Raw genomic sequence first — 17791 nt, forward strand, 5'->3', positions numbered from 1 at the left:
ATCTGTCCCACATTGAGCATGTTTGGGACTGGATGAAGCGTCGTCTCACGCGGTCTGCACGTCCAGCACGAACGCTGGTCCAACTGAGGCGCCAGGTGGAAATGGCATGGCAAGCCGTTCCACAGGACTACATCCAGCATCTCTACGATCGTCTCCATGGGAGAATAGCAGCCTGCATTGCTGCGAAAGGTGGATATACACTGTACTAGTGCCGACATTGTGCATGCTCTGTTGCCTGTGTCTATGTGCCTGTGGTTCTGTCAGTGTGATCATGTGATGTATCGGACCCCAGGAATGTGTCAATAAAGTTTCCCCTTCCTGGGACAATGAATTCACGGTGTTCTTATTTCAATTTCCAGGAGTGTATAATGCACAAAACTTCACGTTATTTTGCAGTAGGTCCTGTCTTCTACTATTTATTAACCATTTCTAGATACTAAAAAAGAAAAACAAATTCAGTAATTCAATACAGTTTCGAAAAAAATCGTAAATAAAAAGCGCTCTTATGTGATGTTTCATACCTCTCAGGATCGTTAGGAAACGTGAAGAATGACAAATGTGATGTCGTCTTCCTATTATTACTGCAACTGATTGCGCTGCATACGCTGCCTTTTGTAAAAACCATGTTAAAAATATATATAAACGATACTGTTTACATTTACTGAATACCGTATTTAGCAGCGTAGCTTCTCCACCGCTTGGGGCGCTGTTGTCGCGGTGTATAACAAAAAACAGCGAGAGTGTCGCGACTGTATATATTAGACTATGTTACCCACTATAGAATGTTAGCACCAATAGCAAGCGAGCTTCACTGTCATTGGTCGACGTCAATGGCGGGCGCCCTTGTACAAGTAGCAAGGCATTACAATATTTCTGGTAAATTCTACGGCACACGAATTTAGACACATAACCTCCAAAAGTTATAAAAAAATACACATGCAGCGGCAGCGGATTTAAAATGTAAAAAAAAAAAAAATAATGGAAATAATTCAAGGGAAATGGTTACTGCTAATGAAAGTCAACAATGTCTACATAGAACACACCACTTCGTGGGGAACACTTTTATTCTAAAGAAGACAAATGTTACGTGTATGTTAGCCAAAAGGAAATTAAAATTGTTTGCAATAATTTTGAGTCTTTGAGAGGAGAGCGCTGCTTTTAAATCGTATCTTGTGTGTTGTGACGATGGTCGCGATATCGACGGCAGCTGGCTGGTCCTGGTGAAACGCTGAGATCTGCTCCCACGGTCGTGTGATTGCAGCTGATGATTTTTCCTCGTAATCGGGCGGGCGGTGGTATTCATTAAGCTGCAAATCTGATTACAGTGGCGTTTTGCAGGCCACAGGTTGGTCGATGTAATTGTTGTTACAGATGTCCGTATGTACACAGTATTAATGTTTCTGGCACACACAATTTAAGTTTATTATGCCACACACAGTTTATAAAACTTGCCGACGGCGAATTCTATAGAAAGTCAATTCGTATTATGACTGCAGCGATCGCGAAAAACCGTCCTGGGCGGGAATGTACTCACACACAATAGACAGTTCGCATAAGTTCAGAACGACTGTTACTGATTATAGGCGTCCGACAGTTCATCGAAACGCGAATAAATATGTAAGTTCACAGTACTTGAGTGTACGAAAACACAGTCAAAATACAAGTGCAGTTCAATTCACAGACACAGAGCTACAATACCGCCCATTCTCGGTTGCATTGTCATAGTTACTTCGTCTCACGGCACAGTCTCAGTATTTACTTCGCCCAGTTTCTACACTCACTATTATCATATCACGTACTGGTATAAAACAGTCATTCAAAACGTACATCGCTTGCCACTAAACTCAATCTTCACCAGTTCGTAAAAGTCACAACTCCCACAGTAAAACGTGTCCGCCTCTCTCGCTACCCAACAACACAAACCCCCTTTGTTGGATCGACTATCGATATTGCTCTCTCTCTCTTTCTCAATACTCTCGCCCACAGTTTATACAACATCAAAGTAAATTACATATATGTTCACACAACTATTTTCTACCAAGCTTATTACAGTAAACGATAAACACAAAAAAATTAAAACTTTCCACAATCAATAAACTCTAAACATATTTATCTACTTACAAAAAAGAAATAATTTCCAGTTACATATTACATCTAGAAAACAACTTTTATCTCTATATTACAGGACAAAAGAAAAATGCGCTACAACATCAAAGATATATGAACAGACGGAAAAAACAAGATATATATATATATATATATATATATATATCGCAAAATAACGATGTCTTCACAAGTGTCAGAGTGTTTATCAAGCCAGGAAAGTATGTGTGCATCCCTCTACATGTGACTGTCGTCTTCTTGAAAGACAAGAATGCCCACAGCACACTCATCATGAAGATGTAGAAGAAAGAACATCATTTGGTCATCAATAATGTAAAAATATACATTCTGATCGATGTTAACAGTAACCGGAATGATTGGGACTAAGTTATGTTACGAAAAGCACCCTCAATACATCAAAGAACCGTCTCTGAATGGAGCTACACCCTCCATGCACAGCAGGTTAAAATTTCCATTGGGCCGTTGGTGCACTCGACGCCTTGCATTGTTTGAAAAGGCGCAAAATTGTGACTTGTCGGACGAGACTACACGACTACAGACAGCTACTGCCCAGTTTTAGTGTTTTTGACCCTCTTAAGACATGCAGGTTTGTGTGCCGCTGTGAAGAATGGCATTTCACGAGGTTCAAACAGGACAGCACTTTTCTACCATTCTGTCACATCTTCACGTTGACCCATTTTTCTGCACTGATTCTATACAAGCAACAGGCACATACACACTACCTCGTTGCTCCTTTCTGCCATTCCGTCATCTCTTGACCAATTTTACTGAGCTGATTCTATACAGGCAGCAGGCACGTACAACTGCATCACTGCTATGACTTTAGTAAGCAGTGGAGGGTAACGTGACCTCTCGTTACTAATTCTGTAGCATGTAAAGCATTCCAAAGTGGTGTGACCTTTTAAAAGGTTGGCTGATATTTTGTACCATTGAAAGCTGATATTTTGCAAGTGGCTTCCTTATATACGTTTTCCTCCCAGAGGTAATAATAGTAATCAGTTGACGGTAAAAATGTTACCTTGCGTGACCTGGGCGATCCACTGGAGGTAGGCAGTGACCCGAGTGTTGGTAGCTGGGGAGACAGCACAGGAGGACCCATAGCTGATGATGCCCACCAACTGCAGCCGCATGCTGTATGGGTCCTGCCACAGCAGGGGGCCACCAGAGTCACTCTGTAACATCACACATCCACGTTTCGTCAAACAACATTATAGTATCACAGCAAACCTGCACTTCTAAATTTTTTAATGGCTATTAGCAAACTGTTCCTTAGGTTGCTTTTAACATTATTGCTCACCCATGCCGGCCGGAGTGGCCGAGCGGTTCTAGGCGCTACAGTCTGGAATCGCGCGACGGCTACGGTCGCAGGTTCGAATGCTGCCTCGGGCATGGATGTTTGTGATGTCCTTAGGTTAGTTAGGTTTAAGTAGTTCTAAGTTCTAGGGGACTGATGACCTCAGCAGTTAAGTCCCATAGTGCTCAGGGCCATTTGAACCATTTGCTCACCCATCTACGCCTCCAATTACATTGCTATCATCATCATCATCATCTAAATATCATCAGCATTGCTAGACTCTAGAGATTACAAGAAATTGTGGAAAACAGATTAACATATGATTTGATTATTGGTTCTAAGTAATGGTTCTACAATGAGGGAATAAAAGTCGGTATTCTGAAAGGTATCCCTTCTTACAATCTGTTCATGTCTAAGAACCATCTTTCTTTGTTTTCTTTTATTCTATCTTCTATTTCGAAAATTGGAATCTTAAGAAAACAGACTCCACCTCTGTGCAGCATTGTCTGGAAATCAGGCACATCTATGTAGTACCTGTAGAAATACTGCACTCTGCCCACAGTGGACAGATTGCTGCTTGAAAAAGTGGAGATGACAGTGTTCTAAAGGAACCATCCTGAACAGCTACAGAATGAGCTACCAGACTTCAGTTAGGTATTCCTTCCACTTCTTGATACTACTTACGTAGCTCCTCGCTGGGCTGTGAAGGGTCAAAGGATGTCTAAGGGATGTCTGCCTGCCGCTGTCTTATAGTCTGCTTGCGACTTCATCCGGATGGAGTAGAACACCGCATCCGCGTGGCGTGTCCACATGAGTAGTGTTCGTCTATGTCACTCGCTATGAACGCGCACGAGGAATCACGCGGTTGGCAGTCGGTATCATGTGGCCCTCACTCACCGAGTGATTCGTAGCTGCCTCGAGTCGTGGCCTACACAACCTCTTCAGAACGTAGCGGCACAAATAGGACCGATAAGCGAAAGAATGCATTTAGAATTAGAATTTCTATTTACCTGTCATTTTTCCATGTTTTCTACGGAGAAAGTGTGCTGTATACCTGAGATTCACCACACTATAGCGAAAACTAAATAGATAATCGAATATTTACTGTTATTGAAGGTCATTATTTTAGTTGTGGAATTTTATATTTGTGCAAAAGAATAGGTGATGAAACAATGCTCCCTTTCAGGCAGCTGCTAAAATTGCACTGTCATTGAGACGTATTTTGAACAGAACAAACTAAAAAGATTTACGTTGAGGAGCGTGATAACAGACTAGTTGTCAACTGTATTTTTAATTGACAAAAAAAAACTTCAATCCAGTTACACCGTCTGCTTTCGTGAATAAACCGAGCGAAGAGAAAGGAAGCATAAGATTTCGTGATGAGAAGAGAAGTGTGTCACTCGAATAAATTTCTGTATGGATAATTATTCAAATAAGTAGATCATTCAAACAGATTTATTCACCAATAAATTATTTGTAACTTAAATAACGAATAACATATAATGCCATCATATTTGCTTTGCTTACTTCTTGTACAGAATTAGTGTTTGTTCCCTTGACGCAATGCGGGTTCTGTTTGGTAAATAATTATGGACAGCAGTACAGGTGAATTACGATATTTGCCTTTAAATCGTTGGTAAGACAGTGCTGCAATAGTTGCAGTTGGTATAGAAAGGCGAGAATCGTCCTCGTGACACATTAACTATACGAAACTTGCAAGCGTTCTGCAATATTAGGAAGTCTTTTTTATGTACTCGAACCCAGCGTTTCTTCAGAAAGTTTTGTATCTCAAAGCTCTAGGCAATCGCACAGACACCTGTTGGACCGAAAAACATTCCATATTCCAACGGCAAGCTTACTCAGAGTTAATTGTAAAGGAAAACACTATGGATGACTTTAGACGTCCAGTAGCTTTCCATAAAGGTTTTAGGAGACATTAGATTACTAGTCTGGTGATATTAGCCGTTCTGTGTTCTTGCTTTGTTCACTCATTTGGTAGCGCTACAAACACGAACGAATTGCGCAATTATATCAAGGAGACACGCATACGCGCTAGAGTTAGCAATCTGAGAAAGGTGTTAAACATAAGAGTTTTGTCGGCTGCAGTCTCATCGTTGGCTGCTTACGCGTAGAGTTCTTGTGCATGTTGGTAGTGGGAAGGGGAGGACAGGCAGGTGCAGAGACAGTTGAATGGGGCTGAGGCGATAGAGTAATAGAGCTGTAACGTACTAGGCTAGTCTTTCGCGACAGCCAGGCTGCGGCACCCCGTACAACAGTGACGGTGTCATGCAGTACGCGCACTGGGCAGCTGTATTTCCGAGCTGCGGCAACCATCAGAACACGTCGGACTGCAAGGCAGCCAGTTGGCTCTGCGCGCCCAGTTGTGAGCAGCGTGTCTGGTGGAGAACGCATGTGGCTGCCTTCAGTGTCCGCTCACTTGTCGAAGTAGACAGACGTTGCTTGCATCCTAACACGAAATTCTACAGCTTCTAGGATGGGGGAATTTCCAGTTCTGGAGGGACGTACAACATGTCTCTAGATTATAGCCATCTCTTTCTGGCACGTAATTTTATAAAACACGTTATGGCAATTGCAAGTTCTTCCCGACCATCCGCTGGACGATGAAAAGTGCTCAATTTAGTTGTCAGAGTTTTAAACGTGCATTCTATAAACCGCCTTGTCCTTGTCGGTAGTTAAAGATTCTTTCGTTGTTTGTTTAATTCCTTCCTCTATAAGGACGCATGTAATTTTCAGATAAACCAAACGTCTCGTCTCAGACAATGACGTCCAGCATTGGTACCGGATACTCCATTGTTTGATATGGGACCTTTCTACGATATTCGTAAATCATTATTAAACGAGTTTTTCACGCAAAGTTGAAAATAGATGAGTCACTATATTTTCCGTATGCTCCAACATTTGTATGTAAATGAACTTATAATCCGCATCGCATAAAGCAAGTCAAACAGCGGAAAAATAATTTTTATAATTATAATAAACTGAACCTGAATAACGAGGTTTTGCCTGTGTTAGGAGAAAAAAGGCATAACACATTCCACGTCCATCTCGCTCGGCTGGTCGGTCACGACTGGCCGTCGTCAGCTGGCTGCTCAGCACTGCGGCTACCCCAGTCAGGCTGCCTAGTGCGTTTTAGCTCTTTAACTGCTAAGACCTTCCGCCTCTAAGTATTTTTATGTTCGTTTGTTAGGCTATAAATCAAGTAAAGCCGTGCACAAATCGAAGTTTGATTTGAGCACTGCAGCAGCGCGGGCTTAGCCGAGCGGTCTCGGGCGATGCACTCATGGACTGTGCGGCTGGTCCCGGCGGAGGTTCGAGTCCTCCCTCGGGCATGGGTGTGTGTGTTCGTCCATGCTTTACTAAGCATAATGGTGTGTCCTTGACTTCCTCCCTCTTCGGAAAAGTTATACAGCCAATCGGAAGGGGCTCTACATTTCAACATGTTCTCTGAAATACAGTGCAACATGACTTGGCATTATTGTCATTGTAATCGGTGAAAGAAGCGATAGCCGGCCGGGGAGGCCGAGCGGTTCTAGGCGCTACAGTCTGGAACCGCGTGACCTTTACGGTCGCAGGTTCGAATCCTGCCTCGGGCATGGATGTGTGTGATGTCCTTACGTTAGTTAGGTTTAAGTAGTTCTAAGTTCTAGGGGACTGATGACCTCAGAAGTTAAGTCCCATAGTGCTCAGAGCTATTTTGAAAGAAGCGATAAATAACGGAGGAAATTGTAGGACCAACAGGGCATCGAACCTTAAGGCTTTAGTTATGTAATCTGAAATTTAAGCCATTGAATTTAAGGCACTTCTGGACGAATCATTTTTATAGACGAATTCAGGAGTGCATCACATGTGTACTTTGGCGGATACATATGGGGGCGCGCACCCCCGCCCGCATTGCCACCCGCGCCCACCCCGCCAGTCAGCCCGCACGCTATTCGTTCGTTTCTTTCGTCAGTCGACTCGACTAAATAGGGTTATCGAGTAGCTATACTTTCCCATGTAGCACGCGCGTCCGCTTCATCGTATTTTATGTTTCTCTCTGGCACACAGATGTCCCGCAGTGTAGATGTCAAGGAACTGTTCCCCTGGAAGACGACGGATTCGCGACCTCCCGTCAGCATGATGAAGAAGGTGTCGGGATTCATTAGCTCTAACACATACCTACGAGAAAAGTCACGGCCTTTCCAGTGATATCGATACGTTATTCTGTCTGGCATTTATTCGAGAAAAGTCGCGAATATTCTACTGTTTTCTTGTACAGAGAACCTTCGATACGCAGCGTCATAAATACGGACTATTCGCCGAATAGGAAGCTAGTTTACATTCAGAAACAGAAATATTAAGGTTCAAAATGGCTCTGAGCACTATGGGACTTAACATCTGAAGTCATCAGCCCCCTAGAACTTGGAACTACTTAATTCTAACTAACCTAAGGACACCATACACATCCATACCCGAGGCAGGATTCGAACCTGCGACCGTAGCGGTCGCGCGGTTTCGGACTGAAGCGCCTAGAACCGCATGGCCACACCGGCCGGCCAGAAATATTGAGACCTAAGAATAAATAAGTAAAAAGTAGTCCTAGTTGTAGCAAGTACAAGTGTGAAGATTAGTCAAGAGTGAGAGTGATCAGTTCACTGTGAAGTATTAATAATAGTACTTCATAGTAATTTCTCAGTAAAAATATTGTTACGAGACTCGTAACAATGCTTTTACTAATACGAGACTCGTAACAATTTTTTTACTAATAACGTAACAATTGATGCGTATATCTCTGGTAATAGTGACTTTCGAGAAGATTCCTAAAAACGCATTGTTACATAAAATGGCATTGTCTTGTATATGTGTATAATGAGTTTAAATAAAACTTTCTTAAACGTTGCATGTAACTTGATTATTTTTTATTACTGTAGAAGTAAAGGTAGCTCAAGATATCTTTAGCACCCCCTCCTTGAGGTTTTTCTGTGTCCGCATGTGTCTGCATGTGTAGAACGTATTTTCTTTGGTGTCGCAACGGTAAATTTCCGAAAATCAAAGAAAGTTTCTGAAAAAAAGAGTTTGAAAAAAGAGTTGACCTGAAAAATAATTTAAAAGAAACAAAAATGACAAAGAATTGGAGCAATAAATGGCACTAGATTTAAAATTTTTCTATTACTCTTAAAACTTTTTACTCACAGATGATGAATAATTGTTTTTATTCGTGTTAGTGAATAATTTTTCGAATAATATTCGTTAATCATGAATAAACATTAATAATTTTTATCTGTATACGTTATTCGTGATTTGTATAAATTTCTCCCAAGTTTAGTGTTAAGCGAAGCGCATCGCACATGCGCGAGCGCGCGCGCGCACACACACACAGAAAATTCGCAGCCCATGCGGAAGATAGGGCAGGCGCGTGAAATACGCGTGACTGCGAAAAGGCCCCTTCCGGTTCTGCCAGCGGCGTGGCCGGGGGTACACTGATCAGTCAGAACACGATGAATGATTATTTGTAACTTAAATAACGAATAACATATAATGCCACCAAATTTGCTTTGCTTACTTCTTGTACAGAATTAGTGTTTGTTCCCTTGACGCAATGCGGGTTCTGTTTGGTAAATAATTATGGACAGCAGTACAGGTGAATTACGATATTTGCCTTTAAATCTTTGGTAAGACATTGCTGCAATAATTGCAGTTGGTATAGAAAGGCGAGAATCGTCCTCGTGACACATTAACTATACGAAAGTTGCAACCGGTATGTCCACCTTAGGCTCGGATAACAGCGGTGACTCGTCGTTGCATGGAAGCAAAGAGGCCTTGGTAGGTCGCTGGAGGAGATTGATACCACATCTGCACACACGTCACCTAATTCCCGTAAATTCTGGATAGGGTGGGAGAGGGGCAATGAGCTCTGACGCCACGTTCTATCACATTCCAGATGTTATCGATCGGGTTCAGACCTGGCGAGTTGGGTGCCCAGCGCATCAAATGGAAATCGCCACTGTGTTCCTCGCCTTGTGAAATGGCGCATTATCTTGTTGAAAAATGTCACTGCTGTCGGGAAACATGATCGTCATGGAAGGATGTACGTGGTCTGCACTCAGTGTAAGATACTCCTTCGCTGTTATTGTGCCTTGCACTTGCTCCACTGGACCCATAGATGCCCATGTGTATGTTTCCCAGAGCATAAAGGAGCCACCACCAGCTTGTCTCCGTCCCGCAGTGTAGATGTCAAGGAACTGTTCCCCTGGAAGACGACGGATTCGCGACCTCCCGTCAGCATGATGAAGAAGGTGTCGGGATTCATCAGCTCATGCAACGCTCTGCTACTGCGCCAACATCCAGTGCCGTTGGTCACGTGCTCCTTTCACTCACAGTTGCAGATTTTGTTGTGTTAACATCGGCACATGCATGTGTCGTCGGTTGCGGAGATCCATCGTTAGGGGTGTTCGGTGCACTATGTGTTCAGACTCACTTGTACTCTGCAGAGAATTAAAGTCTGATGTCAGTTACGCCACAGTTCGCCGTCTGTCCTGTTTTTCCAGTCTGCCCAGCCTACGACGTCCGACATCTGTAATGAGGGGAGGCCGTCCAGCCCCACGACGTTTGGACGCGATTTCACTTTGGTTTCGCCATGTGTTGAAGACACTCACCACAATACTCCTCGGCCCAAGTCGTGCTGTAGCTTCCAGGCTATCACAATCCGCCGTCGGTCAAACCTAACCTCGCCAGGTGACGCTGCTATCTCCTGAAGGGGTTTATATCGATAGTAGGCCAGTGGTCATTATGTTCTGGTTGATCAGTGCATATCCGCTAACGCGGCTGAAATTTGCACAGATAATCTTCGCCAATTTCTGCTCTCACTCGCACACTGTAGGCGTATATGGGCCATACGGATTGGCCACGCGCTTACAGGGCTCTAATATGGAGGGTTATGTGGTCAGCACACCACTCTACCGGCCGTTTTGCAGACTATCCAGACCGTGGAGCCGCTACTACTCGGTCGAGCTCCACGGTTCACATGACAAGGCTGAGTGCACCCCCATCCAACCCTCGCACTAAAGAGAAAGCGGTACTAGGAATCGAATCCGAGTCGCACATTAATGTTTGTAGTGTGATGCTGGAGATTGCTTCTCTGTGGCAACATGGTAGGAAACACTTTAACGTATCGTCCTGTGTGTTTGTATATGGTAGCACACGTAGATCTTGACTTACCGCCCTGAAGGCGGTTACTTGAGTCATAGTTTTAACATTTGCATGCCAAGCTGGACCTATCTGGGAGGAGAAGGCAGATTCCTGGAAAAACCATCGGGTGTGTTAGACCGTAGGTAGCATAGCTTGTGAAAGCTGTATCCAGCAAAGATCGAATTAAGTATAATCAAGTGATACTACAAAAAATTTGAGCGCTAATTTTTCTCAGTATCAGTGAGACGAGCTCATCGACACTTGACAACACTCTGCACGCTGAAAATCGGCGACGTTATGGCATATAACTAAGCACACCACTACACCTGTCAATAAATTAACACTGATGTAGCTACAGAGACATACACTGCGTCAAACGATAACTTGTACCAAAAACTTCATCTGACCAAAGTATGTCGCCGACTTTTTGAGCGGTTCTGTTGCTACAGCACCAATTAAAGGCAAGCAACATGCAAAGTCTGTCAGAACACTATAATTAAAATGCCAACACTATGTAAACATACAAATTACCTACTTTCCTTTTCAAAAGATCGTAGATGTAAGATGCTCTCAAGAACTCATGGTAAAATTTGAATGTAATTGAAATGGTGTATAGTGAAACTGGCTGTAATTCAAAAGTGGTGTGAAAACTGTAAAGTTTGATAGTACCAAAGGAAAGCGCATAAAAATCCACTTCAAAACAGAGTGTCATTTTAATGAGTAGAATAATATTTAGATAATACTTCTTTCTTTGATGTATTTTTGATAGTTTTATCATTTTTACGATTGAAAGAGAACACGCAGATGTAGGTCTCAAAATGACTGGTGTAGAAGGACTATCTATTATTGTAGGGTTAATATAACGATTGTCTAAATTTAAATAAACGATGTTTTTCTAAATTTTACGCTGGTCAGTTGAAGCAGTTCAGTAGTAAGGAGGAAGTGATCGTATTTTTAAGCAGCGCTTTCTGCGCCTGAGGCTGAACTCTTATCGCACTTTGAGAAGCGCACAGCACACACTATCGGTGGCACCAGAGGTTCAGTTTTGGGATTTCGTAAAATTCGCGCAGTGTGAGATAGGCAGCAGAACTCTATTTTTGAGCAGATCGTTGCATTGTTAAACTTTCAATTTTCGCGGATGCTGCTGTTGGACTCAAAGCATTGTGTGTGACTGCTAAAGTCTGGCATTTCTGCGAGAGACTTATCTCACGTAGACACCAGACTAATACTGTGTGGGATTTTGTATTCTGAAGGTGTGATTTGTATTTAGTCACATTCACAGCTAGAGAATAAATGCTGAACTTTAGTTTTAGGCGATACTTGAATCAGGATGACTTTGTGGTTAATGTTAAATTGGCGTCTTAGGTGAAGTTGTTCGATACGGGACACTGACCTCTGGCCCGTGACTACACAAATTATTTCATACGGTGATATGAAACCTATACTTGCTGAGCAGTTAAAATCTGTTTGTGTAATAAAAACTTGACATAATCTGACCAAACTGCTACTTGTGATTTTGCAGTGGGATGTAGTTAATGACATTGTTTGGACGATCTTGTTTCTGACTGTACTAACAATGAATAAATTATGTTACTCAGTCAAGCCTGTCGTGCTGTGCCACCTGCACTTGCAAGTTGTGGGCTATCTTTTGAAGGATACAGCCAAGGATAATTAATTTGCAGACTGCACTAGTATATTGGTAAGAAGAGGGAGAAATGCAAGTGGGTGTGGTTTGACCAAATGTCATCTGTGCAGAATTGCGTTTTTTTTTTCTGTGTTGAAATGTTCTTTTACTTAATTCATTCTTTATTTGAAGTGCAAGTTATATAAGAGAAGCGCCAAGCTCTAACCCTGCCTTACACGTCTGTTACTACAAATTCTCCCATCTCGAGATTTCACAATTATTATTCTAATCTTTTTGCATTACTTGTCTATTTAGTAAGCCCTTTTCTATTCTTATTAGGATTTCGAACCTCTTAACCTATTTGAGAATACAATGAGGTGACAAAAGTCATGAAATAGCGATATGCACATATACAGATGGCGATAGTATCGCTTAAACAAGGTATAAAAGTGCTGTGGATTGGCGGAGCTGTAATTTGTGCTCAGGTAATTCATGTGAAGAAGTTTTCGACGTGATTATGACCGTTCGACGGGAATTAATAGACTCTGAAAGCATAATGGTAATTGGTGCTAGACACATGGGACATTCCATTTCGGAAATCGTTAGAAATTCAGTATTTCGCGATCCACGAGTCAAATTTCAGGCATTACTACCTCCGTGGACAACACTCGCTGACGGCCTTCGCTTAAGGGGAGGCTTACTATCTTTGGCCCGAAAAAAGGATGTTCTTTGAGATTTTTTTCTCGGGGTGTGTCATAGATATCAATGTCAAATTTGGTCAAAATGTTTATTGATATTTCCTCTACAAACTGGAATTTTTCGACCGGAAATGTCGAAGAGCAAAGGCGGAAGTGCCGTTGGAACGAAACAAAATTTCGATGTAGACCTCCACGTGCAGTATGTCACAGGTCAGCCGGCTCGTCTGAAATCAAAATTGAGTTGACGTTAGCGAAGTACTTGTATTTAAGATTCTTTAGGAGTTGTACTTCGCTTAAGTTATTTGGACCATAGGAAACAAAATGGCGGCTATTTGAAAAAAAAATTTTTTTTCATCGATTTTCAACTTCGTCGGCCAAGTAAAAATATTTATAGTTGATGGATCGGAATAAAGGTGGTACAGCTACAGACAATTTAGTTAGCTTCGTCGGAAACAAAGAATCATGCCAGTCGGTTCAGTAGATTTGAAGTTACCATACCGCGCGATAAAAAAACGTCATTTCGAGAAAAACGCGTTTGAAGTTTTGACTACATATAAATGCAATGTTATGCAACGTATGTTCAATCTGCTATTCCGGATCCATAAACTAGTCCTTCCTCTTCCTCATAGAAGGCGTTCTGCTCGATCTGGGCCATCCTGCGCTGCCCCAGAGCCGCTCGTATGGCCGGTGACAAGCGGTTTTCGGCCGCTTGAATCAGGTGGTCGTCCGAATGCTTGGCGAACTGAGTCGAATAGAGTTCCAGGGTGACGTCCATCGTTGTCACGGTCTTCAGAATTGCTGAATACCCTTCGTTGTATCTGTTCACTGCCAGGAAAGTCGCAATCTCCATAGTCTTCGCACCAGAATGGAAATCCTTGGGGGCTAACTTACAAACGCACGCGTTCAAACTTTCATCTGAATTTTGTGCGCTTCCTCCCAAGCACCGGTACAATAACTCGTCATCCGAAAGAAAAAAACTGGTGCGTGAAAAAGGCCGATTTCAGGCAAGTGCATTTTTTTGTTCAACAGCGAATAACAAATATTTCCGTTCCGTATTAGGAAAAACCGGTTCAGGGGTGGATTCTAAACACTTTTATGGATCCAAAAATGCACTTTAAAAAATCAATTTTTTGATCCAAAAAATAGTAAACCTCCCCTTAACGACCGAGGTCTGAAACATACGGGATCCCACCGCCTGAGGGTAGAGAATTTGCTGTGTCCCTGTTGTTCTAGAGCATCAGCTGCTGGTGAAGACAGCTCACCTGACATGCATCGGTGCCGTTCCTGTAGGTGCAGACGCGGTACTCGGCCGTGGCGGCGTTGGAGTCGCAGGCGGAGGGTGAAATCACCGTCAGGTTGGTCTCCATCAGCACATCGGACAGCGGCCCGCCGAAGCTCGTGGTTCCCCAGCCTGTGGGCAGTACGGCCATTCACTCACTGGGCAGCCAGTCAGTTTTGGATTCTACAATACCTTTGGTACATCTGAGCTGTCTGATCAAAAGTATTCGGGGCATCTGTTAGTGGACATTAATGTAGGGTGTGTCCACCTTCTGTCTCCATGGTAGCTTGAAAGCTGCTGGGTACACTTTCTATGAGATGTGTGAATGTCTGCGTAGCATTGGCAGCCATTCTCCCTCAAGAGCTGAAGCCAGAGAAGGTACTGATGTTGGACGCTGCAGTCTGGAGCAAAGTCAACGTTTTAACTCTCTCCGTTAGGTGCAGGCCGGAACTAAATCATTTCCTTACAGGAATGTTATTGTCCACAAACCATTGCCACACAGACGCTGCCTTATGACAGAGTGCATTGTCATGCTAATATAATCATCGTCTTCGAACTATTTCTCTACTATATGCACTACGCAATTCCGTAAAATTTGTTCATATCCTTCTGGATTTAGGGTTTTCTTAAGCTCAATAAGGGAACCACACATTAACCACGAAAAATACGGGGGTCACTCCAAAAGAAATGTACACTATTTTTTAAAAAATGCATCTTTTATTCTACATGTTTGAAAGTTTTACAGTGTGTAGATACATCCTTTGGGAACAATATTTTCATTTCTCCACATAATTTCCATCCTTCTCAACTGCCTTACGCCATCTTGGAAACAGCGCCTGTATACCCGCACGGTAAAATTCTGGACCAACCTGTTGGAGCCACTGTTTGGCTGCGTGCACAAGGGAGTCGTCTTCAAACCTTGTTCCACGAAAAGTGTCTTTCGGTTTCCCAAGGAGATGATAATCACATGGAGCCAGGTCAGGAGTGTAAGGTGGGCGTTTCAGTGTTGTCCATCCGAGTTTTTTGATCGCTTCCATGGTCTTTTGACTGACATGTTGCCGTGCATTGTCGTGCAACAGCAAAACATCCTGCTTTTGCTGATGTGGTCGAACATGACTCAGTCGAGCTTGAAGTTTCTTCAGTGTCATCACATATGCATCAGAATTTATGGTGGTTCCGCTTGGCATGATGTCCACAAGCAAGAGTCCTTCAGAATCGAAAAACATCATAGCCATAACTTTTCCTGCAGAAGGTGTGGTTTTGAATTTTTTTTTCTTGAGTGAATTTGCATGATGTCACTCCACTGATTGCCTCTTCGTCTCTGGTGAAAAATGATGGAGCCATGTTTCATCACCTGTATCACAATTCTTCCAAGAAATTCATCTCCACCATTCTCGTACTTTTCCAAAAGTTCGCTGCATACCGTTTTTCTTGTTTCTTTGTGAGCCACTGTCAACATCCTGGGAACCCACCTGTCACAAACCTTTTTTAATGCCAACATTTTCAGTATTCTCCAAAAACTTCCTTCCCTTATCCCAACGTAGTGTGACAATTCGTTCACTGTGATGCGTCTGTCAGCAGTCACCAATTCGTTAACTGTCTGCACATTGTCTGGAGTGTGTGCAGTACGAGGCCTGCCGCTGCGAGGACAATCCTCAATATTACCGTGGCCGCTTTCATCACGTAACCTACTTGCCCATCGACTAACTGTACTGCAATCGACAGCAGCATCTCCATACACCTTTTTCAATCTCTTGTGGATGTTTCCCACTGTCTCGTTTTCACAGCACAGGAGTTCTATGACAGCACGTTGCTTCTGACGAACGTCAAGTGTAGCAGCCATCTTGAAGACATGCTGTGACGGCGCCACTCACGGGAACAAGTTGAACTAAGTTTTAAAACAAGCGGGAACGATGTATCTACACACTGTAAAACTTTCACACATGCAGAATGAAAACTGTATTTTTACAAAAATAGTGTGCATTTCTTTTGGAGTGACCCTCGTACATCTACACCGTAACGGCACCTCCTCTGTATTTCATTGTTGGCACTACATACCAGGACAGCTAACATTCTCCAAGCATTCACCAAGCCTAAACCCTTCCGACGGATTGCCACAGGGTACAGTGTGATTCATCACATCAAATCATTCGTTTCCAGTCGTCCTTTGCCCCGTGTCTTTTCTCTTTACACCACCTCAAGCGTCGCTTAGCATTGATTACAGAAATCTGTGACTTATGAGGAGCTACTCGACCACTGCAGCTCATTACTTTTTAACTTCCTATGTGCAGTCATTGTGCTAGCTGGACTGCTGATGCAAGTTCGAATTTCGTCAAATGAAGCGAAAACTTTTATTTTTCTATATCTAATCAAATGACTTTGGTTGTCATTTTTATTCAGTTAACTGGTTTAAATATAATTTTTATTTCCAGTACTTTTTCCTCGTAATTTTCGTCATCGTAATTGCTGTTTCTGCGTTTACTATTCTTCCTCCGATTCTTTCTTCGTTTGGAATGTGCTAGTGGCGTCTATAATATGCAAACCTGTGCCAACCAGTACTGCTCATCGATTGATAACGTGGCATCCCGTGTAGCCCGTATGAGGATAGTTTCATGTAACCAATGACAGAGAGAAATTACAGTTCGTTTATTTAGCGCTAAAACTGAAATGGTGTTGCGGAAGATGACTATGCAAAGAAACATACTATGAAAGTTTTCTGTTTTGAGTTTACTCGTAGAGGCTAGCCTTAAACGCCATGAACAAATTGATCGTGATCTTAGTTCTGTCACAGATTGCTGATTGCACATCTCGAGGTTGTGATTAGGTTAGGACACGCATTTCAATTCACATCGTCTGCCGCAGTTCATTCATTGGTCACTTACATCTACATCTACATCTACATCCATACTCCGCAAGCCACCTGACGGTGTGTGGCGGAGGGTACCCTGAGTACCTCTATCGGTTCTCCCTTCGATTCCAGTCTCGTATTGTTCGTGTAAAGAAGGATTGTCGGTATGCTTCTGTGTGGGCTCTAATCTCTCTGGTTTTATCCTCATGGTCTCCTCGCGAGATATACGTAGGAGGGAGCAATATACTGCTTGACTCCTCGGTGAAGGTATGTTCTCGAAACTTTAACAAAAGCCCGTACCGAGCTGAGCGTCTCTCCTGCAGAGTCTTCCACTGGAGTTTATCTATCATCTCCGTAACGCTTTCGCGATTACTAAATGATCCTTTAACGAAGCGCGCTGCTCCCCGTTGGATCTTCTCTATCTCTTCTATCAACCCTATCTGGTACGGATCCCACACTGCTGAGCAGTATTCAAGCAGGGGCCGAACAAGCGTACTGTAACCTACTTCCTTTGTTTTCGGATTGCATTTCCTTAGGATTCTTCCAATGAATCTCAGTCTGGCATCTGCTTTACCGACGATCAACTTTATATGATCATTCCATTTTAAATCACTCCTAATGCGTACTCCCAGATTATTTATGGAATTAACTGCTTCCAGTTGCTGACCTGCTATTTTGTAGCTAAATGATAAGGGATCTATCTTTCTTTGTATTCGCAGCACATTACACTTGTCTA

At 42.9% G+C, this 17791-nt stretch overlaps 1 protein-coding gene across 3 annotated transcripts in view; it reads right to left on the bottom strand.

The window, feature by feature from the left end:
• Positions 1-17791, bottom strand: part of LOC126248801 (venom serine protease-like) — a 274056-nt gene that overhangs the window by 26254 nt on the left and 230011 nt on the right. For all 3 annotated transcript variants that reach the window (XM_049950197.1, XM_049950205.1, XM_049950214.1), the window contains exons 6-7: positions 14191-14339; positions 3143-3296 (exon numbers count right to left, since the gene is read on the bottom strand). In XM_049950197.1, the coding sequence (XP_049806154.1) occupies positions 3143-3296; positions 14191-14339 (303 nt within the window). The remainder of the gene's footprint in view (positions 1-3142; positions 3297-14190; positions 14340-17791) is intronic.

Source organism: Schistocerca nitens, chromosome 1 (genome assembly GCF_023898315.1).
Source record: "Schistocerca nitens isolate TAMUIC-IGC-003100 chromosome 1, iqSchNite1.1, whole genome shotgun sequence".
Taxonomy (NCBI): domain Eukaryota; kingdom Metazoa; phylum Arthropoda; class Insecta; order Orthoptera; family Acrididae; genus Schistocerca; species Schistocerca nitens.